Genomic DNA, 24,849 nt, shown 5'->3' with positions numbered 1-24,849 from the left:
GGTGCTCTATTTGATTAATTAAAAGGCAAAAAAAATAAATAACAAGGAAATCACTTTGACCAACGTATAAACTGGCTGCAACTACCACAGGTATGCTGGGCAGAAGTGTAGCTTATCAAAATGGTGCAAAAACTTTTGAACATGAGGGGGCTGTGCTATTTGACTATGTGTGTGTTCTAATCAGCAGTGGAACTTGGGTGCTTTTTGCAGAGTGCGTGTGTAGTCATGGTTGAACTATGACTGTGTGTGCAGTTTGCTCAGCTGCAGCTGTGGAGTTTTGGACGGGCAAGGGAGACGATTCTGATGAGATTAGATGACAACGATGTAGGTTTTTTTGACCATAGCGTGAGGGGACACAGACCACACGGAATTTTATCTGGATAAGCAAAAAGAGACGCCCGCAGTAGTATCTCTTTTACTGTTCCTTGAACAGGTGGGAAGGATGAGAATGTAGGACACAATATTTTAGTTGCAGAGTTTTCCCTACTGCTGCAGTTTTTGTCAGTACCAATGAGCTTTAAAATTTTGTGAATCAGAAAAATATTTAATCATGAAGTTAGAAACGAGATAGACTAGTATCTCTGGAAAGCGCAGGATTGTTCCTATGTATTTGATATGGGTTGGAAGGACCTCAGGAGGTCTAGTCCAGCCCCTGCTTGAAGCAGATCTATCCCAGACGATTTTGCCCCAGATCCCTAACGGCCTGTCAAGGATTAGACTACTAGGGTTTGGTGGCCACTTGCTATTCCTCCCTCCACTAAGTTACTGTCATAAACAGATAGCTAAAGGTTAATGTTTTCTTTTACTGTTAAGGGTTAACAAGGGAACCAAACACCTGAAGAGGACCAATCAGGAAACCAGATTTTCAAGCTTAAGGATGGATTTGGGGGTTTCTTGGTCTTGGGTCTTTTGTCTGTTCTTGGCTCTTTCGCTATGAGAGGGTCTATTTCCAGTCCTTCTAATCTTCTGTTTCAGTTGTTAAGTACAAAGTTAGCAAAGTATAATCTTTTAATTGTTGCTGTTATTGCATCTGTGTATCTGGCTTGTGGGTCTTTGATATGTATTGGCTTAAGTACTTTAAATTGTATTGTTTTGGTAAGGCTGTTTATCCCTTTTCTATGTTATCTTTTCTATAAGTTGAAACCTGTATCTTACCATCTAGGTTACGAGAACTGTATCTAGTCTTTTTCTTTTTTATATAGTTGCTTTTTAAGACTGTTGATTTTTTGTTTCTAGTTGCCACAGGAATTCTGTGGGAGAAGGAAAGACAGGGGGAGGGGGAGATGCCTCTGTGTTTTACTCTCCTAGGTCCAGGGCGGGAAGAAGCTCGGGGGAGAGAGATTGAATCTTTTCTGTTTCCTTGTCTTTGGGTTTGTCTTTTGTGAAGAGAGGAGCATGCTTTGGTATGTGTGATAAAGAGTTGCTCAGTAACTTCAGGTTAGCAGAGAGGAATTGGGTGGGAGGAGGTGGGGATGGTTCTATTCCCTTTGTGGTAAGACTCAGAGCCTCTGCGTCTTGGGTTCACGTGAAGGTTTTGGGGAGACCAGAGTGAGCCAAACACTGGAAATTGGCTGGTGGCAGCGATATCAAATCTAAGCTGGTAATTAAGCTTAGAGGAGTTTATGCTAGCTTCTCAAGTTATGAACGCTAAGGTTCAAATCTGAGTAGGAAAGCTATGATAGCTACCCACCCATTTTTTGACTGATGTGTCAGATACAGTTTTAAATGTATTTCCGTGAGAGACTGTTCGACAGTCTAATCGATCCCACTGCCAAAAAACATCTCCCAACATTCAGAAAACCCAGCATCTTCATGCACATACTCATGTTAGCTACCCAGAGAACCGTCTGTCTTGCAGTAAGAGCCTACCAAAAGATTGAAGAACTTCGGCAACTTCTAGAAATTGCCTACAGCAACTACAAACAGCTGGGAGGAATAACTGTAGAGGAGAGGAAGAAGAAGAAAGAAGAAAGGGAGGCTGAAAAGTAAGATTCAATTAACTCTGTAACGTTTGTAAAATCTGTGGAGATCCATGGATGGAAGGAGCTAGAGGAGTGGAACGTATTAGTGTTACTTATTATTGTATTTATTTATTATGTTTCAAATGCAGCAGCTCTGGTTAAAAACTTATCAGATGGCTACTAGGTCTAAAAAACCTCAGCAAAGGCATATGTGGGCTTATAGCCACTTCCATAAGGTTCACCTAATTCCCCAGTGTCTCATTACTGTACAGAAATGTTCTGTTAAATGTCTGGAGTTTAAAGGAAGTGCAATACTGTCTTGCTATGATTTTGAAATATTAAATGGCAGTGTCACTTTTTATAGGTTATTTCAACTTACTCCTGGACACCTGGTTACTTACCCAGAGTTTTAAAGGTGGTTACACATTGCTCCACTCAGTGTCATTGTCAAAAATGACTTAGGCTCTTAGGATCCTATGTCCCAGGTGCGAAGCAATGCCTAATTATCTTTAAAGTCTGGGCCTGAGTCCCTGCAGAGCCACACTCTCTCTCTCTCTCTCTCTCTCTCTTTCTATTACAGTCTGTTGGCATCCCTGAGCCAATGCATCGTTAGTCACTGATAAAAGATGTGTGTTTGGGAAGGAACTAACATACAGCAGGATAGCAGGTGGACAGCAGGGCTGGCAGAGACTCTTTTGCTTTGTGAGGAGCAAAAGATGTCACCAGTGAGATTAGAAACATGACTCAAGAGACTGCTAACAAGGTCCCTTTCAGCTCTAAGTCAGTGTTCAATAGTTGGGGTGAAATAGGCAAGCAAAGGAGCCACTCAGGCCATAGTTCATCCTAAAGCTCATAGTTTCGCCTTGTCAGCATATAGACTTGGCAACAATCTGGCTCCTTCTGTTCAACACTTGTCAGCAAGACACTTGGCATCAGGATACCTGCCCCAGGTCTCCAGCCCCAAATATCACAGTGGCAGAGCAAGTCACTTATGGCCTGATTTTCAGATGTGCTGAGTATCTGCACTTCACTTGATTTCAGTGGGAGCTCTAGATGCTCAGCATACCTGACAGGCAGGCAAACTTCAGTACTTCCTTCTATAAAATGGGGATAATACTTACTATATTTCTTCCATTTAAATTTACAGAGGCTGTGTGTTTCTAACTTATCCCAGTGTGATTGTGTTGATTCTTGGTGGCGTGAGGGAGAACAGACTCAGACATGGACGTTTCAGTTTGACATTAGACAGCTGGTCACAATAAGAACGCTAGGATATGAAATGTGAATGTCTAAACTGAAAAAGGGATTGCTGAGTAGCTCTTGCTGCAGCTTCACCAATAGTAAACCACACACACATTGTGGTTCAGCTCTGAATCTCTTCCTTATTTGGGGTTTAGCTTTAGGCTTGGAAAGTTTAAGGGAACCATCTACTGCTATGTAAGATCTGCCACCTGAGCGCCCATTGTTTAAGGAACCAGTTTGGAAGAACCTTCAGCTTTTTGTACTAACCCTTGGGTTCTGCAGTTATTTTTCTTGTCATGTTAGTTGTGGCCAGGAGCTGAGCATGCAGCCTGGCACGTTCTTGTAAGGCTCCTAAACTTTTTAGTAAAACAAGCCATCAATGGCATTTTGTCTCTTTTGGGGATCCATCATTACCTCTGTTTTCCTCCTACTCCAGCCTACCCTCCAAGGCCTCTGCTTGGCTTCCCCCAGCCGCACCTGTTCCTGTGGTCCCCCTCCCCCTGCAGCTGGGTCGTGATTGTGACTCTTCACTCACTGACTCCAGCTGCTTCCTCCCTGCTGTTGCTGCCCAGGGGAAGTGAGAGCAGTGGGATGCAGGCAGCAGCTGCGCAGAGGAAGGGGCCAGAGTCAGCAGCTAGCTCTGCCCTGTGCATGCCTTGGAGGCACTTCCTCCGCACTCCTGCTGCCCAGTCCCACTCCCCATGCGAAGTGAGAGCACACAGGGAGAGCAACACTTAGACCAGGGGTGGCCAAACTGTGGCTTGTGAGCCACAGACGGCTCTTTTACTGTTAAAGTGTGGCTCGCAGAGCCACTCCATGCACCCCTAACTCTCCACCTCCCAGACTGGGGCGGGGAAGCTCAGGACCTCTGCCTTGCAGTGGGGTGGTGGGGTACGGGCTTTTGCTGAGCCAAGAGGGAGGGCTTGGGGCTTGGTACTTGAGCAATTGCAGGGTTGAAGCCCCAAATCCCTGCAGGCTCTTGCACTTCTGAAGATTGTTGTATGCAGCACAGAGAGTCAGTAAGTTTGGCCACTCCTGACCTAGACCCCTCCTACAATCTACTGTTTGGGTAACCCTGCTCTACAGGCTGTCAGGTCTGCTCCAGTGTGTGGGATGATGGTGCCCTCTAGTGGTTGGTCTTTGTTGAGTATAAACTTTAGTACTGGTCTGCTGCCAGCTAAGGGTTATTATTGTCCTTCAGCTCGGGCCTGTGATGTCAGCCATAGGTTCTGAGTGACTTATCACTCATGAACATGATTTAGTCTTTACATATATAACGCTTCTGCCAGGTGGCTTTGGTAGCAACAAGGGCCAGGTTCAATGTCTAGGCATTTCTCCTAACCACAGAAAATAGAATCGGCTTGAGCCTCCACCCAGCAATCTGGAAAACCAACCACAACCCCCAGCTGCCTCTAAGCATTAGTACTTCCCCTCTCACATGCACTGAGTCTGTGTATAGCAAAGAAAACTTTTAATAAAAAGGGAAAAGGAACCCAGCATTAATTTGAGAGAACCCCACAATCACAATTCAAAACCCCATGGCCACGGGCAAACACCCATCCCAGACTACGTTGGGTGGTGTCCTTTGCCTCAGTCTCTCACCTTGTGGTGTGAAAGTCTGACATCCAAATGTTCCTCTAACATGCCACTCCCGTCTCCCTGCACCCCACCCACAGTTGCTATCCTTGGTCAGCAAAGACCCAGAGTTCAGCGGTGTGTTCACGTGAGTTCACCTCCCACCCTGGGGTGGGGTGAGGGGAAGGTATGGAGTGATGCCTCTGTCCTGACATGGCCACGGTTCACTCTGCTGTCACTGCCTCCTGCTGTTGGCTACTCTCTGTCACCACTGTCAGTCTCTGCCTCTGCTGGCCAACATCCTGCTGCCACCACTCTCCACTGCCTCGTCATGTTCTGAGGTTCCTCCACTCAACCCAGCTCTCCTTGATGGCAGCAGGTAGTGGAGAATCACACTGCTAGAGCAGGCTGTCTTCCACCACACCGATTGTCCCACAGCCCAACTTAGGCTATGTCTATACTATCACTTATGTTGGCAAAACTTATGTCGCTCAAGGGTGTGGGAAAAAACATCCCCGAGCAACATAAGTTTCGCCGACATGAGTGGTACTGTGCACACCACTGTGTTGGTGGGAGAGCTTCTTCTGATGATGTAGGTACAGCTGCTCGTTGGGGGTGGTTTTATTATGTCAACAGGAGAGCTCTTTCCTGTCGACATAGAGTGGCTGCACGAGAGATCTGACAGCAGTGCACCTGTATCGGTTCAGCTGTGATGCTGTAAGGTCTCTAGAGTAGACATAGCCTAAATGATTTCAGCTCCAGTGATCACAGAACAAAACAAGGATTCTCAACTGAGTCGAATCAGTTCTATCTTTAAACAGTGGAGAGATGAGAGGAGGGTCAACTGGTGTCTAAAACACCTGAGTGACAGCCAACGTTACTAGGTAGAAACACCCATCCCAACTCTCTCTCCACTTCACTGGGATTTATCATCCCTACTCCCTGCTTAGCGAGCGAGGTTCAATTTAGGGAAACTCCCTCAATCAAGGGCAGGTTAAGTACAGTTCTGCTGCCCTTTACTAGTACAATAACAAGATTTCATTACTCCTGCTTTCAATACTTCAGTGCTTTCAATATAAATATATGCTTTCTATATAAATCCATGGTACGCTCACATCCTGAATACTGTGTGCAGATCTGGTCACCCCATCTCAAAAAAAATATATTGGAATTGGAAAAGGTTCAGGAAAGGGCAAAAAAATTGATTAGGTGTACAGAATGGCTGCTATACGAGGAGAGATTAGTAAGACTGGGATTTCTTGGCTCGCAAAAGAGATGACTAAGGGAAGATATGATAGAGGTCTATAAAATCATGAGTGGTGTGGAGCAAGTAAATAAGGAAGTGTATTTACTCCTTCACATAACACAAGAACCAGGGGTCATCAAATGAAATTAAGAGGCAGCAGGTTAAAACAAACAAAAGGAAGTATTTTTTCACACAATGCACATTCAATCTGTGGAACTCATTAGAGGATGTTGTGAAGGCCAAGACTATAACAGGGTTTAAAAAAAAACCCAACCACCCCAACCTAGGTAAGTTCCTGGAGGATAGGTCCATCAATGGCTATTAGCCAGGATGGGCAGACATGCAAAACCTTGATCTGAAGTGTCCCGAGCCTCTGTTTGCCAGAAGCTGGGAATGGGCAATAGGGGATGGATCACTTGGTGGTTGCCTGTTCTGTTCATTCCCTCTGGGACACCTGGCATTGGCCACTGTTGGAAAACAGGATACTGGGCTAGATGGACCTTTGGTCTGACCCAGTATGGCTGTCCTTATGTAAAGTGATTTGTAACACACCGCTAGTTAAAAGTGATCACTTTGCATTGGCTGCATACCTAGCAGGAGTAGTGCATCTATGCAAATACGGTCTGTTCCTGAAGTCTTCTCCCCCCAGCTCATCACTAGATGTCAGGGGAGAGTTCATTCAGACCCAGCTTACATGTGTGTAGACCTGGCTTCTGACAGCAGTAAAGAGCTTCTCTCTCTTCTCGCCACCTAGTGCTGTAGGTGAGTAGGATTCCAGTGGAGAGTCCCCTGTGGTGCAAGGTCAGGCACTGGCTAATGTGTGTCATGTTTCTCCATAGTCCCAGAGAGGTTTCCCACTCATCAGAGCAGGGAACATGTCTCCCTTGAATTTTTTTTACAACACAGAGCATGCCATTGTTGCTTAAATAATCATCTTCGCTGATAAAAGGCCACCAAGGGTTGGACTGTGGCCTTCCTGTATTTATGCTAGTGTTGGCAGCAGATACTGGGGACCCAGGAGGAAAGGCAGTTCCAGGTGTATCTCCCCCAGGCCCCCATAAGCTATCTTGCCCTGTAGCAGCAGGATAGTGCCTGCACCCTCCTTTTGGGCCACCACAGAGTAACAGAGGCAGGAACTGACATAGTTAACAGCATTTCATCAGACTTGGTTTGCCTTATTTTTGCATTTGGCAGGATGATTAGAGAGCTGGAGGCCCAGCTAGAATACGAGCGAGTCCGTCGAGAGAAGCTGGAGCGTCAGCTGGATGAATACCGAGCAGAGACAAGCCACCTCAAAGAGTGTCTGGAGAAACTGCAGCTCACACCCACTATCTCTGGGGTGAGTGTCTGCCCTCAGGTGACTGCTTTGGGGAATGTGTGAAAAACATGAAAAGGTACAAGGTTCATTAGCAACATATACCTCAGTTGCCTAAAGACACCAGCAGCATCTGTTGTGTCCACCTGGGTCAGCACCTCCGAAGAGCAAAGAGGATGCTCAGACAGAAAGGATTGCTCTTCCTTACAGCCACCATTTGTAGCCAGACAGGTGCACAGCTATCTGCCTTGATGTTAGTATTGGCCATAGGCCTGGACCCAACCCCTAGATATAAACAACACGGAACTCTGGTACATGATAATTGCCCCACATGCTGCTTCAGAAAGTTTGGGGGAAAAAAAGCCAGCTCCCCTCCTCCCCAACAAGAACAGACAATTATGTGGGAGCCCTGGCATATACCACAGAATCCATCCCTTGCTACAGAACTCTGGTCCACAGTCCCTGCTTTCTTCCCGCTCTTCCCCCTAGTTTCTAGCCCTGCACACAAAGAAAATGTTTCCCACAAAAACAGAGTATGAATCAGCGGTGGGCAAACTTTTTGGCCCGAGGGCCACATCGGGGTTCCGAAACTGTATGGAGGGCTGGGTAGGGAAGGCTGTGCCTTCCTCAACAGCCTGCCCCTCCACCCCCCATCCCACCTCCCACCCTGATCACCCCCTCCTGGGACTCCCTGCCCCTAATCACCCCCCTGAGGCCCCACCCCCTATCCAATCCCCCCTGCTCCCTGTTCACTGACTGCCCCTAGCGACACCCCCACCCCCGACAGGCCCCCCCAGACTCCCATACCTATCCAACCTCCCCATTCCCCATCCCCTGACTGCCTCGCGGAACCCCCGCCCCTTATTCAACCGCCCTGCTCCTCACCAGAGTGCTGGTGGCACAGTGAGCTGAGGCTGCAGGGGTGGGGCTGGGAGCTCAAGGGCCAGGCAGGACAGTCCTGCGGGCTGTAGTTTGCCCACCTCTGGTACAATCAATGCAGTGTTGTATTCTAGAGCATGTAGACAGCCTGCTACACTAGCTAAGTCAGGTGTGAACTGCTCCCATGTCTTAACTCTGAAGCCAATTATGGCAATTTAAATTTCACATTAACTATTTCACTAGTGGTTAGTGTAGCAGAAAAAACAAGATCATGTGTTTACTGCACAATCCCAAATCTGCCTTCTCAGGTAGCCAAAGCCCCAGCACTCCCCATTCAGGCAGCTTAAATCCACAGCTTCCTCCCACCAGCTAAGAGGAGTTATGCATTTTCAATGGAACTTTCGGCAAAGCAATGAGAACTGAAGGGTCAGGAATAGGGTAAACTAAACAGACCACAGCCACATGCCCAGCTCCCACCTCTCCTGTTTGGCTAAGGCGGAATAAAGTGCTCTCATCCCCAGGGACGGAAGGGCTAAGTACTATTCACTAGTTTTGTGTGTACATAGCCTTGCCTGAAACTTGCCCGCATAGTTCCACATATATCAATGAACCCCTGGTTTAATTCTTTCACTGCCATCTTCTGGCCAGAGGCTAATATTACATCACAATTGCAGTTCGGAATGTTCAGTTATTTTGTGTCACATTTAATTCATTATGGCTTCTATAATATTATTTGTATATTATAGCACCTAGGCTTCTGAGGCATGGATCAGGACCCTGTGGTGCTAGGCACTGCACAGACACAGAACAAAAACAGTCCCTGCCCGGAAGAGCTTGTAATTTATCTATAAGAGACAGACAACAGGTGGATCCAGAGAGATGGGGAATCACAAGGAAACAATGAGAGAGTTCTTGTCCACATGGTAGCGAGTGGTCTCAACTCACCAGCACCCTAAACTTTGTCAAGCATCAATATGCAATTTCATGCTGGTGCCTAATTAACAGCATCAGAGACCAAGTTCTTCATTTACTCTCAAGGCAGATATTGCACAGACTGCAGCTGCAGCAGCACCTTTCCCACACTGCTGTCCCAGGCCTCAGCCCTAACTTGGAGCTGCCCACTGTTTCTCATGGTGAGACGTTAGCTGAGTCTTCATGGGTATCTGTTGAGACTGGCAGCAAGACTAGGCAATTAAGAAGGAGTGGGTTTTATGTGGGTACTGTGACAAATTTCCTCCTCTACGTTGGTGGGTCCTGTGCTTATTGGTGAATTTTCTCGCCTCACAGATTCACCATGTGGGTCAGGAAACAGCCCAGAGATCTTCCCCTCTGGTAGAGACCACAGTCCAGGTCAATTCCTTCTGTGTCTGACCAGGAGCTTGGAGTTTTGGGAGGAACCTGGGCCCACCCTCTACTCTGGGTTCCAGCCTAGGGCCTTGTGGATTGCAGCTGTCTATAGTGCCTCCTGTAACAGCTGCATGACAGCTACAACGCCCTGGGCTACTTCACTATGGCCTCCTCCAAACACCTTCTTTATCCTCACTACAGGACCTTCCTCCTGTGTCTGATCATGCTTGTACTCCTCAGTCCTCCAGCAGCACATCCACATCTCCTTGTACCTCTTGCTCCCAGCTCTGCACATACACACCACAAAGTGAAGTGAGCTCCTTTTTAAACCTGGGTGCCCTGATTAGCCTGCCTTGATTGATTCTAGCAGCTTCTTGATTGGCTGCAGGTGTTCTAATCAGCCTGTCTGCCTTAATTGTTTCCAGAGAGCTCCTGGAACCTTCCCTATTACCTTACGCAGGGAAAGGGGACCTACTTAACCTAGGGCTAATATATCTGCCTTCGATCACTCTCCTGTAGCCATCTGGCCAGACCCTGTCATAGTACACTCTCACCTGGAAATCCTACTCATGCCATAGCCACCAGTGGCTATAAAATTGCTCCATGTCTGTGCCCAACTCTAATCTATGTCCCCTTCAATCTCACTATGCCACAGGCCCCATTGGTAACTGCATTCACCCCACTGCATAACCTGTATTCATAACTGTCCCATTTCTCACTAACCGCCATACTTTCTATCTCATAGCGAATCCCACATCTCTTCAACTAGCTTCTCAACCTTACTCTCTTCATGACTGCTTCTACTCCCCTCATGCCCTCCCCATGCCTTCTCCTTCATGGCTGCTTCCCCACTTCTCTCCCTCACCGTGCCTTCTCCTTCATGGCTGCTTCCCTACTTCTCTCCCTCCCTCACCCATGGCTGCTCCCACACACTGCCCCATCTTTGCATCCCATCTAAGCTCCTCTCCTTGCCTGCTGCTCCCTCCCTACAGTGCTCCTGAAAAGCCACCACTTTCTGCTTCTATGACACAATCCTGGGGCATGGGCTAGGACACCAGCTCACCAGGGAGTTTTGGAAAACCTGGGGCTATTCTAGCAGTTGTATCAGTCAATTTAACTCAATGCAGCTACATCAGAGGTGTATTTTACTCTCTTATAGCAGTTCTCTGAAAGGGAACAATTGAGCTGCAGTTTAACAGGGGTAGCCACTTCAATAGCTCCTCAGACAGGGGAACGGGAACTTCTTCCACTGAGGCAGATTAATTTTCAAATCCTCCTCTGTACCAGACCAAGGGGTCCTTTCTGGTTTTACACTGCTATGATCCAGTAGAGGACGCTGCCGCCACTAACCCACATCAGAGGTGAGTGATTGAGCTTTCATCTTTGGAATTTCCCATCTCCTCCTGCTTGGCTCCAGAATTAAACCAAATGTAGATAGCAACTGAGACAATCCCAAGTACAGCAGTAAACCAGGGCAGCGTTGTCTGACCCTGTAAATCTTGGCATGTGACTAAAGTACCACATTTGTATTATCCATAGCCTCATAAATCAAAATGTCAAAACACTACCCATGAAATTGATATTCTTGCTAATATTTCATTTTGATATAGACCTGACTCAACTTTCAGGGGTATTTCAGGCTCCACTAACATTGAGGGGCTGGGTGAATGCGCTGGTTTAATAAAGACAGCTTAAGGCCCCAGTTCTATTTCAATCTCTGGCATACGCAGAGATAATGCAATCTCTGAGCGCCACACAAATGTCCCTGTTGCCCCAACTCAGCAATAGACCTTCTCGCTTAAAGATGAAAAAAAACACCAAAAAAACCCAGGTAATTTTTGAGGAAGTTCCCAAATGCCTATAGTATTTTAAATGTCTCTAATGAAAAGAACAAGGTTGGGTTTGAAATTAAGACTTGGTTGTTAAGGACAAACACCAAAGTATTAATGATGTTCAGGAACTGGCGCGTGAAATTGCGAGCCCGTTAGCGAGAATTTTTAAGCAATCGATAAACTCGGGGGTTGTACCGTACGACTGGAGAATTGCTAACGTAGTTCCTATTTTTAAAAAAGGGAATAAAAGTGATCCGGGTAATTATAGGCCTGTTAGCTTGACGTCTGTAGTATGTAAGGTCTTGGAAAAATTTTAAGGAGAAAGTAGTTAAGGACATAGAGGTCAATGGTAATTGGGACGAATTGCAACATGGATTTACTAAAGGTTAGATCGTGCCAACCAACCTGATCTCCTTCTTTGAGAAGGTGACGGATTACTTAGATAAAGGAAATGCGGTAGATCTAATTTACCTCGATTTCAGTAAGGCGTTTGACACGGTTCGCATGGGGAATGTTAGTTAAATTGGAAAAGATGGGGATGAATATGAAAGTTGTAAAGGTGGATAAGGAACTGGTTAAAGGGGAGACTCCAGCGGGTCGTACTGAAGGTGAACTGTCAGGCTGGAAGGAGGTTACTAGTGGAGTCCCTCAAGGATCGGTTTTGGGCCGATCTTATTTAACTTTTTTATACTGACCTTGCACAAAGAGTGGGAATGTGCCTTAATAAAAGTTGCGGATGACACAAAGCTGGGGGGTATTGCTAACACGGAGAAGGCCGGGATACTATTCAGGAAGATCTGGACCACCTTGAAACTGGGAGTAATAGTAATAGGATGAAATATAATATGTGAAAAGTGCAAGGTCATGCACTTAGGGATTAATATAAGAATTTTAGATATCGTTGGGGACGCATCAGTTGGAAGCGACAGAGGAGGAGAAGGACCTTGGGTATTGGTTGATAGTAGCGATGACTATGAGCCGCCAATGTGATATGGCTGTTTAAAAAGCAAATGCGGTTTTAGGATGCATCAGGCGAAGTATTTCCAGCAAGGATAAGGAGGTGTTAGTACCGTTATATAAGGCGGTGGGGAGACCCACCTGGAATATTGTGTGCAGTTCTGGTGTCCCATGTTTAAGAGGGATGAATTCAAACTGGAACAGGTTCAGAGACGGGCTACTAGGATGATCCGAGGAATGAAAACCTGCCTTATGAAGGAGACTCAAAGAGCTTGGGCTTGTTCAGCCTGGCCAAAAGAAGGCTCCGGGGGGATATGCTTGCTCTATATAAATATATCAGGGGGCGTTAACGTTGGGAGGGAGAGGAATATTTAAGTTTAGTACTAATGTAGGCACAAGGACGAATGGGTACAAACTGGATATTAGGAAGTTTAGACTTGAAATTAGACAAAGGTTTTCTAACCATTAGGGGAGTGAGTTCTGGAACAGCCTTCCGAGGGAGTAGTGGGGGCAAAAGGACATATCTGGCTTTAAGACTAAGCTTGATAAGTATATGGAGGGGATGTTATGATGGGATAGTTTACATTTGGGCAAACTGATCTTGGATTATCAGCAGATAGTCTGCTCAATGCGTCGTGATGGGGATGTTGGATGGGATGGAACTGAGTTACTGCAGAGAATTCTTTCTTGGGTGGCTGGCTGGTGAGTCTTGCCACATGCTCAGGTTTAGCTGATCGCCATATTTGGGGTCGGGAAGGAATTTTCCTCCAGGGCAGATTGCAGGGCCCTGGAGGTTTTTCGCCTTCCTCTGCAGCGTGGGGCATGCGGTCGTGCTTGCTGGTGGATTCTCTGCGCTTGAGGTCTTCAAACCACATTTTGAGGATTTCAATAACTCAGTCATGGGTTCGGGGTTGTTAGAAAGTGGATGGGAGGGTTCTTGTGGCCTGCCTTGTGCAGGAGGTCAGACTAGATGATCATATTGGTCCCTTCTGACCTATGAGTCTATCTGAGGCACTTACAGTATACTCTGCAGCCTTCTTGGTGCCCTGCGGTCAACACTGAACCATACCATAGCTGAATAAAATTCTGTCAGTTTGCATCAACTACACTTTTTTAAGTCTTCAGCCCTCTCAAAACACACGACAGGAGCAGGAAGCTGAACATCTATGAGCTGTAGGTGCATCTATCCCAGAAAGGGAGTGTTGTCTAATAGGGGGATGGCACCTCTAGCTGCTTCATTCCTCACCTTAGGCAAATAGCAGGGGGCAGGCAGATCAGATGAGCTAGCCAGTGGTGAAGACATTGCTGGAAGGGTGGTTGGAGGGAAAGAAGGAAAGAAAAGTGAGATATAAGAAACGGGTCATTCCAGTGGTTTGTTTTCTAAACGCCAGGCTCAATAACTGGGTGTTAGAATAAGCCATGATCCTGGCTTTTATTATCTCTCTTATCCTGTAAGACAGCATTTTGGGACCGTTCAAAGGAGCTTGTGTTTTAAAATCCTCCTTTGCTAGGGAAGCAGGTGTAGGTAAGTGACTGCAATTTAATGGCTTTTATATTCTTTTTTTTAGGAAGGTGAGGCTGCCTCTGATTTAGGCAAAGAGAAAAAGAAAATGAAGAAAAAGCCACCAGGCAGCCCAGGCGGAGTGTTTGTGAGACGATACTGAGGCGTGAATGGAGCGTTGCTGGTCTTTTTTACATCCATCTTGTCAGACTGAGTGTTAGAGAAGGGCATTCGCACACGAAATGCAGTGCTCTCTCACAGTGACAGGACAGGGACATCTCAGACAATATTGCCATGAGCTAAACTCATGCTAAACAAGGGTTACCTTTTATTTCTCTCTGAAAGTTCTCTATGTAAGTCACAGTCTGATATTTCACTAGAGGGAGTGGAAATGTTATGTAATAGCACTGGTAGAAGGCAAGCTTCAAGATACTACAGAAGTGTGCATATAGCATATTTGCAGCTTAATGTTGTACACCACGTATGGTTTCTGATCCTTGTAGTTTTAACTAGCTAAGTACCGGGTTCTTTGCTTAAAGATAAATCTTAGTGTGGAGACACTTTGTTTTCTGAAATGGTGAATGATTTTTTCTTTTCTGTACTGGCACATGGTAGTGACTGGTTAGCAAATCATATAGGGTAAAGTTTTCAAAAGCATTTAAGTTCAGTTTTCAGAAGTGAGCTAGGCTCCTAAGTCCCCTTGACTTTCAATTAAAATTAGGCACTTGAGTGCCTAAATCACTTGAAAATTTTACCCATATTTTCATCATATACTCAGAAGATAGAGACTTAAGTACTTGTGCAGAGAGTGGCTCTAACTGAACCTCCAGACCAGGTATTCTTGTTTACCCGAACTCTTCCATGTCCTTCACTAAGACATGGACATTGACATCTTTCATATGTCACTTATATGAAAATAATTCAAATGACAGAAGGAAAAGAGATGGGGCAACTTAAGGACAATATATACACCCTACAAATACCTGCTTGTGTAAATAATCAGGCTGTGCCAACTCCACATGATCATCACTTAACAGCAAACTCCCTTACACTGATTTCACTGCATGAGGAATAAGATTTCAGTTAAAGGGGAACAAAGGAGTTGACAGTTTTACTATCCAGACCACTCAGAGACATTCAGGACCAAATTACAGCTGTGTAAAAAACACTGATACCAACAAGACTAGATCAGTCTGAGGAAAGAGAATTTGGCCCTTAGTTGTGACTGTGCTGCATTTGCAATACTTTATAACCTAAGTGTCACATAAAGTAGCTATACTTCCAAATAAATCAAAACATTCATAGAACAATCCTGACTTTTGGCTGGTCTGTACAGAGGTATTAAATATAAGCTCCGATTTCACTCTACAAATGAATTAAATTGTAGGAGGAATATGCTCAAAAAGGCTCTTCCTCACGATCTCTTGTGAAAATTCTGCCATCAAACTGAACGGAAGGTTAGGGTGATTTCACTGCATTCGAGGCAGTTCACTTTTCTGACTGATCACCCGGGGCTGACATTACTTTTCCTGAGGGGTCATCAAAATATTTTCAAAAGAGAAATTTTTTTGCCTTTTGAACATATATTACATCAAAGGGCAGGTATTTTCCAAAATATTTCCTGGTCCCCTCACCCAAACTTAGTATAAGAAGCCAAAAACTGGACACTATTACTAATATACTTAGAATAGTTTTCAGGAATATATATCACACACACACACCCCCCCCATTTAATACTGCAATGCTGCCTCCTCCCATAGTTACAATGTTTGAATGGGAAAACAAATGGATAGGCTCCAGTCCCTAATGTCTGAGGATATACTTCCCCTGGATGCAAGGTTCATCACAGCCTAAGGGGAAGTTCTGGGGAGAGGCCCTTGTGGCACGTAGCAGCAGGTCAGGAAAATACACCATAAAACGTGGGCCCCAAGCATACAACTTCTGCCCAATGACTCTTGTTGGCTTCAACCCTTTGCTGGAATGGCCATTTATTTTGCAAAAGTAGGATGCGCAGTGGAGAAAGACCTTTTAAATTTAACTCAAGCCCTCCACAAAGATTCTTCAGAATCAAGAAAGAAATAAGCTAAGAAGACACAACTCTGAAAGCTGAGGGAAGCTGGTGAATAAAATAAAAGTTCTATGACAGAAAACATACAATAATCAGACAGAAAGTTCCAAACAGCTAATGCTCCCTAGATCCCAATTTACCTCTGCAGCCATTAAGGCCAAGCTTGCCATCAGGCTGTTCTCAAAACTTACATTGGTTTTAATGAGAGTACTGCACATGGAAATGACACATATTCCATTCAACAAACCTATACTCCCAGAGTAGGAATTTACTCAATTCCATGCCATTAGGGAAGACTAACAAAAGATTATGAAGGGGGAAAACAAAGAATTAAATAAAAGTGTTGCCTTTCACGTGAGAAACAGTCACGTATGGCGGAGAAATGTTTAAGGAACAGGGGGGTGGTGATTGCTCTATTTTGAGGATTCTTTGGGTAATAAAGATTATGGGCCAATTTCAGAGAAGAGTAATTTGGAGTAACTTGCCCTTTCTTCCAGATGCCTTAAATTCAGATTCCCTTATGCCCAATTCAGACATGTAACTATCTTTCCTTACAGTATGTCAGTTTGGCAGATACCAAATCTTAAAGCTGATTAGCCATTACTGAGGAGCAGATAAGAGCAGGGGGAAATGCAACTCCTGGCTTCTACCTATTGAGAGCAAATGAATCATGATCTGTGGAAGAGAACTCTAGATGTGATCACCAGATATGCCCACAGACATTTTTGGTGTCAAATATCTGTGTAGTATTCATCACTGCAAAGAACCCTATATGGATCAGTTAGATGTGGATGCTGCAAACGGAATGGTTGAGGTACACTGGAAGATGAAATCTGGTCTCTGGCTGCACAGTCTTAAGGGAGAATGAAGAGCAGTGGCTGCTGGCCAGGCACCCAGCTCTGAAGGCAGTGCCGCCACCACCAACAGCAGCACAGAAGTAAGGCTGGCAATGCCATGTCACCCTCATTTCTCTGCTGCTACTGGTGAGGGAGCTGCCTTCAGAGCTGGGCACCCAGCCAGCAGCTGCCACTTTCTCGCCACCCAGCTTGAGGCGGCACAGCTGCTGGAGTAAGGGTGGCAGTACCATGAGCCTCCTACAACAGGCTTGCAAGGGCCCCCAGTTTGAGAAACACTGCGGAGAAACCCACTGTAGGTTGGTCACGGCATAAACATCTGCGAAATTTGCTATTTATGCCATGACCAACCTGCGAAAAATGTGTGACTGTTCTGTGATTTAAGTAGACCCCCTAACTATAAATATGGTGTTTAGAATAGGCTCAAGTGATTCTCTAAAATCTTTACTTGTAATACATCTAAACCCATCATACAAAGGGGTAAAAAAGTAATTAATTCTCTTGGTACAGAGCACGTACAAGGAAAATACATAAATAAAGTCGCCTAAGGTCTTAGGAGAATAACTATTCTTACTGTAAGAGGTTCTCAGTTTTACAAATTGGTAAATTGTACTCAAAGTTCTTGGACAGCAATGTAACAATTTTATTATGCTACAAGGGACTGTTTAAATCCAGAATTTCATACAGAGAATGTAAAATTCACAGAACACTAGCAAATTCAATTTGTAAACAGTAAGACACAGTCACCTGAACATGCCTCTATACTGTACTATATACAAAACCTCTCCCCCCTGTACAGAGACTATGCAGAGTTAAAATTTGCTCAATAGGAACAGTTACCTGTAGTGAACGGAACTAAGCATCGACACTGTTAATTACACTTGTGACGAAAAATAATCTCGTGACAAGGACTTAAATAAAATATGATTGGTTGCTTAAACACTACAAAAATATCATCCCATCCTGTCATGTCTTAATGTTGAAATTTATTAGCCACTGGCAGAAAGTAAAGAGATCATGATCTGAGTTTGGTTTAGGACAGTCAATGGGACCAATTTATTTCCCAAGGATTGTGGTGCTCACCTGCTTTCCAGAGGGATCTGAGGGCAGGAGCATCAGCAGTTTCATGCAAGAAATGTAACATTTCCACATTTCAAGGCAGATTCTGCTTTCAGGTAAAGGATATGGACCAGATAGGTGAGTTCTGTATCTCCAGCAACGGAAAGGAGTCAAAAAGACCACCTTTGTCTTGCTCAGGGAGTTATACAAACATTGCCAGTGTGACATTTCCCCTTACACAAGGGAATTAAAAACTTGTTTGGTTGTATGGGTGGAGGAAACTATCAAAGAAGGGGTGGGCTTTTTAGTCTTACAGCTACTGGTCATTTTTAATCCATATGATTCAGCTTTATGTTGTGAAAAGGATCCTTTCGAAAAGGCTTTATTTTATAAAGATGGACATACCTCAGCCAGCAGGGGAGAGGAGAATCGGGATGGAACACAAACATGCAGCTCCCATAGTTTAAGATGCACAGACGTTTCAGAGCAGCATTTGGTCACATCAGATGCTAACCACTTTTCTTTGGAAGGGACGTGAGACAAGAACCTTTCCAAAATTAATCATTGGACATGTTCTTTGGTTCCTATACCAAAAAACTTTCTGATTTTATATAAACACAGATTCAGTGTTTCTTCTGTATGAGGTTTTTGAAAAAAGGCCACTGAAGAATCCATTATAAGTTAAGGAAAGGTTCCTATTATTGCCCCTAACTATTTTGACCTTTATTATTGAAGAGAATATTTTTTTAGTATGTATTAAGAATCAACATAAGAACAAAGGCACTAAGAATACCCGAAATAGCAAACACAGTATGACCTAACAGATGTTCCATGATGCGGGCGGCCTTTTCTTCCTCTATTTGTAGCGCAGTAGTTCTTCTGGGTCTATTTCCAAAACCTATAAAATCCCAGTGCTATTGCTAGGCAAGTGAAAACAGAAGCTGTAAAAAGAAAGGAAATAATTAATGTAACACTCAATATCACCTTGTGTTACATGCAAGGAATTCATTTTTGCCACAGACAGAAGGATGCATAGAACTCTACATGATACGAGACATTTTAAAAGTGCTTCTTTCTAAGTTTCAACCCTTTCGGTACAAAAACTATTTTAGGGGTTGGGGCAGTTATGATAAATTTTCATTAAACAATAAAAAAAATGTTTCAAACCAAGAGAGAGAACTCAGTTAATATACACATAACTGGTACAATGTTGGGGTAGCTAAGAGCAGAATGTATGAAATCTCAACAACTCTTTCTATTTTAGTTGAACCAGCAGTTTAGCAAAGGTTCAGAGAAGGGCAACTAAAATGAGTAGGGGTTTGGACCGGATCCCACATGAGGAGAGATTAAAGAGGTTGGGACTTCTCAGCTTAGAAAAGAGGAGACCAAGGAGGGATATGATAGCAGTATATAAAATCATGAGTGATGTGGAGAAAGTGAATAAGGAACAGTTATTTATTTGTTCCCACGATATAAGAACTAGGGGCCACCAAATGAAATTAATGGCAGCAGGTTTAAAACAAATAAAAGGAAGTTCTTCACACAGTGCATAGTCAACCTATGGAACTCCTTGCCTGAGGGGGTTGTGAAGGCTAGGACTACAACAGGGTTTAAAAGAGAACTAGATAAATTCATGGAGGTTAAGTCCATTAATGTCTATTAGCCAGGATGGGTAAGGAATGGTGTCCCTCGCCTGTTGTTTTTCAGAGGGTGGAGATGGATGGAAGGAGAAAGATCACTTGATCATTACCTGTTAGGTTCACTCCCTCTGGGGCACCTGGCTTTGGCCACTGTCAGCAGACAGGATACTGGGCTGGATGGACCTTTGGTCTGACTCAGTATGGCCATTCTTATGTTAAGATGTTCAGTTCTTATTGTTGGACTTGCTTTCTCACTACCACAATTGTTTGGTTATTTCCCTTTCACCCACCTCCAATTTTGTGTAATTTTCCCTGTCTACAGGCAGATCCATTTGCCAATCTCATCTGAGCTCAATTTGTTTTCTTTAAAGCTTACATAAATTACCAAATTGAAAGTATGTTTCTTTGAAAACTTGACTGGGAAGTTTACTGCTGCTGTGGTTAAGGTACGTTGATCGAGGTCAAAATCTCCCTACATATCAGTACGTCCTTGCAACAGAAGTCATAAGCTTTTATGACTTTTTAGAGCAAGCCAACTCAAACTACTACCACATCAGACAACATGGATATGTGAATATACCACTTCATTCCCTATAGATAAGCTTTAGGGCTCAGAACAATTCTTTCGTGGCTATGGGGGGCCCAGGATGGTTTTCACTGGAGCACCTCTGCAGCAGGAGCTCGCTAACTGTGGCAAGGATGAATGTCCTGGGAAGCAGTTTTTATATCCTGTACTCACGTCCCTCCTATCCCAATTTTGGGCCCAATTGTGATCTCATTGAAGTTGGCGACAAACCCCCTCAAGTGTTCTGCTGACCCATGATTTATGTCAAATAATCCTTTTGTAAATTATGATTAAAGCTAAACAAGAGATGTTCACTTCCTTTTGCTTCAATCTTTCCCATCATTTACTTGATCCCTTGCCACACCCGAATTGAGACTAAACTCTTCAGCCTAGAGACCATATCTTTAATTTGTCCTCTTGCGAGGTACGTCTATGGTCTTATCTTCATAATTATGTATATACACATACTCATTTTGTTTGCTGCGCATGTTTTAATGTGAATGAACTCGGGAACTACGACCAGGCTACCAAAGGAGCTTTCCAAGAACTGAGCTTCCTAAAACCCGCACTTTGAATCAAATTTTACATTTTTGAAACACACTATAGTATTAATGCCCCTCCCCACCAACATACCTGCCAAATAACGTATCGTCTCCAGTTTATTCGATTCCATGAGAGTTTTTAAGGAGGCTATTTGTGTATCAATTTTATTACTGATTTCTGCAATAGCACTGTTGGTACTCGAATCCTGAAATACATTACACATGGCATATGTATGGGTCTCATCCTCCTGCTCCCTCAACTTAAAAAAACAAAACAAAAAACAGATAGCAACGTTGTCAGCTATACTACATAAAGAGAAAAATCCATTTAAATGAGGAATCTTAAAACTCTTGTTGAATTAAGACGTGTAGCCTATAAGTGAACTTACAAGATGAGTATCAGAGGGGTAGCTGTGTTAGTCTGGATCTGTAAAAGCAGCAAAGAATCCTGTGGCACCTTATAGGCTAACAGATGTATTGGAGCATGAGCTTTCGTGGGTGAATACCCACTTCGTCGATGCATGTAGTGGAAATTTCCAGAGGCAGGTATATATATGCAAGCCAGAATCAGGCTAGAGATAATGAGGTTAGTTCAATCAGGGGAGGAATGAGGTCCTCTTCTAGCAGCTGAGGGTGTTGAAAAACCAAGGGAGGATGTTTTTGTAGTTGGCTAGCCATTCACAGTTTTTGTTTAATCCTGAGCTGATGGTGTCAAATTTACAAGATGAGCAGAGCAGTATGTAATGCAACTGAAGAATGCTTCTGAAAGGGGAATAGCAAAGAAAAAGCTAAAATTGAGTTCAACGTGATGTGCACGTCAAATGCCCAAACTAATCTGTCTATGAGGCACATTCAACATAGATGTATATTTTGATTAACTTGAAAAAAATATTCCCCTCCCCTTCCATGAACTGCCTTATGAATTCAGACCTATGCTCCATTTTGTCTGCATCCTGCCCTGACAATGGCCAGTAACATTCTTCAGAGAAAGGTATAAGAAACTCTACAGCGGATAGTTAAGAAATCTGTCCAAAAGAGGAAATTTCTTCCTAACCGCAGTCAGTTCGCAATTGGCTATGTCCAGAAGCTTAAGGGTTTGTATCTTATGTTATATTGTCTACCTAGCAGTGACCTTGATTTAGCACATTACACTTCTTCTAACCATTCAACAGAGAGACCTGTTTCATCGCTCAAACAGCATATTTAAGACCTTCCACAGAGCAGTTACTGGCTACAAAACATACACAACACATAGCAGGAAGGGAAATAACCATTTATTTTGTCTAGAGAGTTTAATTAATTAAATTCCCGTATATTTTACTGTGGAAACATGGTACAGTAAGTCCTGTATCAGTTTAACTGCAATGCTGACCATGTTTAAGCACCTAAATAAAAAGTGGCCTGATTTTCTCTGAAGTGTCAAGTACCCACAAATTCCATTAGAAATACTACGGATGAAGTGGGAAGTTAGATAGTGCTAATGTGTAAGGCAAAAGAGTGAGGAGTCAAAGACCTGAGTGACATGGAAAATGCTAGCGTTGGTAGCAGTCCCAGAGAACTTAGAGAATGGGGAGAGTTTGAGAGGAAAAGTCAGGAGCAGTTTTGGCTGTGTGGAGTTTGATGATCAGACATCCGGGGAGAAACTAATAAAACAGGCTAAAGATGAAGGACTGAATGAAGGGAGACAAGTCAGGAGTGGAGAGGCAGACCTGTGAACCAACAGTGTACTGATGGGAGGTGCAACCACGTGAGTGACTGAAGCATAAAGAGTGAGAAGGATGGTGGCCAAGGACAGAACACGGTAGAGAGTAGGTTTGAAAATTCTGACCAAGCGTGAAGGACCTAGGTTCCTGATGTTCACTGAGAGTACAAATCTTCACTAAAATAAATATAAACTGTAGAGAGTTATTTGTGCTAGAAATGTTAATACAGAATACAACTAAAATACAAAAGCACAATAACTGGCATTGAAAAGTCATGAATAATGTTCTAAAATTTTATGCAAAAAGAGTTTATTTCAAAGGAAGCAGATTGGATGCATTAGAACATGATCCAGTTTAGATATTTATACTTGTACATGTATATATGAGTATTTTAATGTGTGCTTAAGAAACACAGGTTTAAGTCATGTGGTATTTTTCATTTCTTGTACAGACAAAATCCTGCTAACTCCAGTCAGAATTGTGTGTACACGAGGAAGACAGGACTGGGTCCATAATATAAAATTGTCAATTATTATTAAAGAACAGCTCTTACTCACTTTTTTATGAAACTCTGTAGTTGCTTCCATTAGATTCTTTTCCTGATCTGTGAACTACAGATTAAGAAGGGAGAAATTACAATCTCAGTAATGGAATATGGCAAACAATTGATAGAGACATCTTTTAAAAACAAACAGCTTACCATATCTGTCACTCTGCTCCTTTCCAGATTTATGTCCAGCTTATTATCAGCTCTGATTTTACTGGTTTCATTCTTCAAAACAAGCAAAGATAAAATAAACTAATTACACACTTCCCTGAATATTAGACTCTAATATAATATGGTACTTACTGTTTACTTACCATTAGCTGATGTTTAACTTGATCCAACTCAATTTTCATTTTCTAGGTACAAAGAAAAAAAAGACAGTTTTACAGAATATGTAAATGACTAACCATTTTAGTTGGATAGTCAGATCATTGCTATCACATATTATTTGTTAAACTGACTGACCTGGATCACTGAAAATTATGGTATTTCAGGAATAAATCTTTTTATGGATGGACCTGTCTGTCTCAGATTAGATTAGTCAAATTTCTAATATCAATTATGTCTGATATCTAGATCTATTTGAAATTTGATAAAACCAAGTGGATCAATGTCTATTGATAGTGCACCTAAGCATCTTGTCATTCTGAATGTTGACTCATATATCCTAACAATAGTGGAAATACATCCATGAATATACAAAATGCTCTCAGGAAAAGGAAAGTGAAGTAAAAATATCTAAGTCACAAAGTTTTGTTGAATTCTGTGTCTCAAAGACCTACACACTTTTCCAGCATTAAATAATGGTAATAGGCCTTAAATGAAAGTACATCAGACAATTCAGGGATTTAAACATGGGTTTGTTTTCTTCTGTGGGAATTATGTGAATCTGTATTTCAAACTCATGTTTACATGAACACAACACATGCCACTTACAAGGCAGAGTCACAGACAGATTGTTAATTTTTAAAGGACAAGAAAACTAAGTTTTCAGTACTGGTGAAAGTATCAGTGCTTGCTTATATCTAAATAGTTTGTTCCAAAAGAATACTTCTCAACATATTTTGCAATTTATCTGTTCAGTTACAAAGATTCAGTAGTACCTCATTTTCTGCTCTCAGGTTTGCAAATTCACTTTTCTCTAGGATTACCATATCTTTCCGAATAGAATCCAAATGCGCCATTATTTGCTGCAGAGTTATTTCCTAGGAAATAATACAGTAATCACTCAGAACTGTTAAGAAATGCTAAGAACTTTACAAGCATTGCATTTCAACAAGAAGAAAGAGAGATGCTTAGGTCACAGAAAGCAAAGTCTCGTTGTGCATGAAATCATTAACTGGTGACTATCGAGCATAAAATAAAATAAAAAAATTAAAGTCATACAGTAACAGACAATGAAAACCTGGAGTTTGTTCAAGGGATTCAGAACCATTACTCTTGCTGTTTTATAGAATAATTCTAAAACTAAGGTAGAAAAGCCACAGGTCCACACAGTTGGTCAGTAAAATAGACCAGAATTCCCTGGTTGAACCTTCAGTCACCACTTACTTTTGATGCCCATATGAAATGTGCTGATGGTCTCAGTCCAGTTTCTAGTGGACACCATCATATTTAGCACTAATGAGTCCTCTTTGCTATAAGGATTGGGTAAGAAGCCAAGGACTGAATGGTTATGGATACCAAATTACCCTCTCACCCCAATGTGATGAGGCACATCGGCAAGGCATTGTGGGAAAGCTCATTGACTAAACTATTATGTGGACAGAGTTCAGCTTCCAGCACTGCTAAGCTGCCACTTTCACAAGCACTAAATTCACTTTAACTTAGAATTTTAAAAAATAATAGGAACCCTTAGATTTGAAGTGAGCAAAAAACCTAACTGACCCCAGGATCTTATGATACTTAAAGGTCCTAGACCAGGAGTCGGCAACCTTTCAGAAGTTGTGTGCTGAGTCTTCATTTATTCACTCTAATTTAAGGTTTCGTGTGCCAGTAATACATTTTAACGTTTTT

At 43.1% G+C, this 24,849-nt stretch overlaps 2 protein-coding genes across 3 annotated transcripts in view; one reads left to right on the top strand and one right to left on the bottom strand.

Annotated features, from left to right (window-relative positions):
* The first annotated feature begins 1,824 nt into the window (after positions 1 to 1,824).
* On the top strand, positions 1,825 to 15,463 carry LOC116819158 (ankyrin repeat domain-containing protein 42-like). The gene is made up of 3 exons (XM_075066726.1): positions 1,825 to 1,985; positions 7,219 to 7,381; positions 13,923 to 15,463. The coding sequence occupies exons 1-3, from the start codon at positions 1,825 to 1,827 to the stop codon at positions 14,016 to 14,018; spliced, it is 420 nt and encodes a 139-aa protein (XP_074922827.1). The 3' UTR covers positions 14,019 to 15,463.
* A 1,933-nt stretch (positions 15,464 to 17,396) lies between these two features.
* CCDC90B (coiled-coil domain containing 90B) overlaps positions 17,397 to 24,849 on the bottom strand; it is a 19,189-nt gene continuing 11,736 nt past the window's right edge. For both annotated transcript variants that reach the window (XM_032770670.2, XM_075061776.1), the window contains exons 4-9: positions 23,937 to 24,038; positions 23,148 to 23,189; positions 22,987 to 23,058; positions 22,844 to 22,897; positions 20,675 to 20,789; positions 17,397 to 18,777 (exon numbers count right to left, since the gene is read on the bottom strand). In XM_032770670.2, coding sequence (XP_032626561.1) covers positions 18,722 to 18,777; positions 20,675 to 20,789; positions 22,844 to 22,897; positions 22,987 to 23,058; positions 23,148 to 23,189; positions 23,937 to 24,038 — 441 coding nt within the window. In that variant the 3' untranslated portion in view covers positions 17,397 to 18,721. The remainder of the gene's footprint in view (positions 18,778 to 20,674; positions 20,790 to 22,843; positions 22,898 to 22,986; positions 23,059 to 23,147; positions 23,190 to 23,936; positions 24,039 to 24,849) is intronic.

This window comes from Chelonoidis abingdonii, chromosome 1 (genome assembly GCF_003597395.2).
Source record: "Chelonoidis abingdonii isolate Lonesome George chromosome 1, CheloAbing_2.0, whole genome shotgun sequence".
NCBI classification, from domain to species: Eukaryota; Metazoa; Chordata; order Testudines; family Testudinidae; genus Chelonoidis; species Chelonoidis abingdonii.
This window is presented reverse-complemented; position numbering and strand designations above follow the sequence as displayed.

What these genes read in the sequence shown, in the direction of transcription:
- LOC116819158 (XM_075066726.1), top strand. Translation starts at nt 1,825, where the DNA reads ATGTTAGCTACCCAGAGAACCGTCTGTCTTGCAGTAAGAGCCTACCAA. An exon ending in GAAGAAAGGGAGGCTGAAAA is followed by an intron (nt 1,986 to 7,218) that starts GTAAGATTCAAT and finishes TGCATTTGGCAG; the next exon opens with GATGATTAGAGAGCTGGAGG. An exon ending in GGGTGAGTGTCTGCCCTCAG is followed by an intron (nt 7,382 to 13,922) that starts GTGACTGCTTTG and finishes TCTTTTTTTTAG; the next exon opens with GAAGGTGAGGCTGCCTCTGA.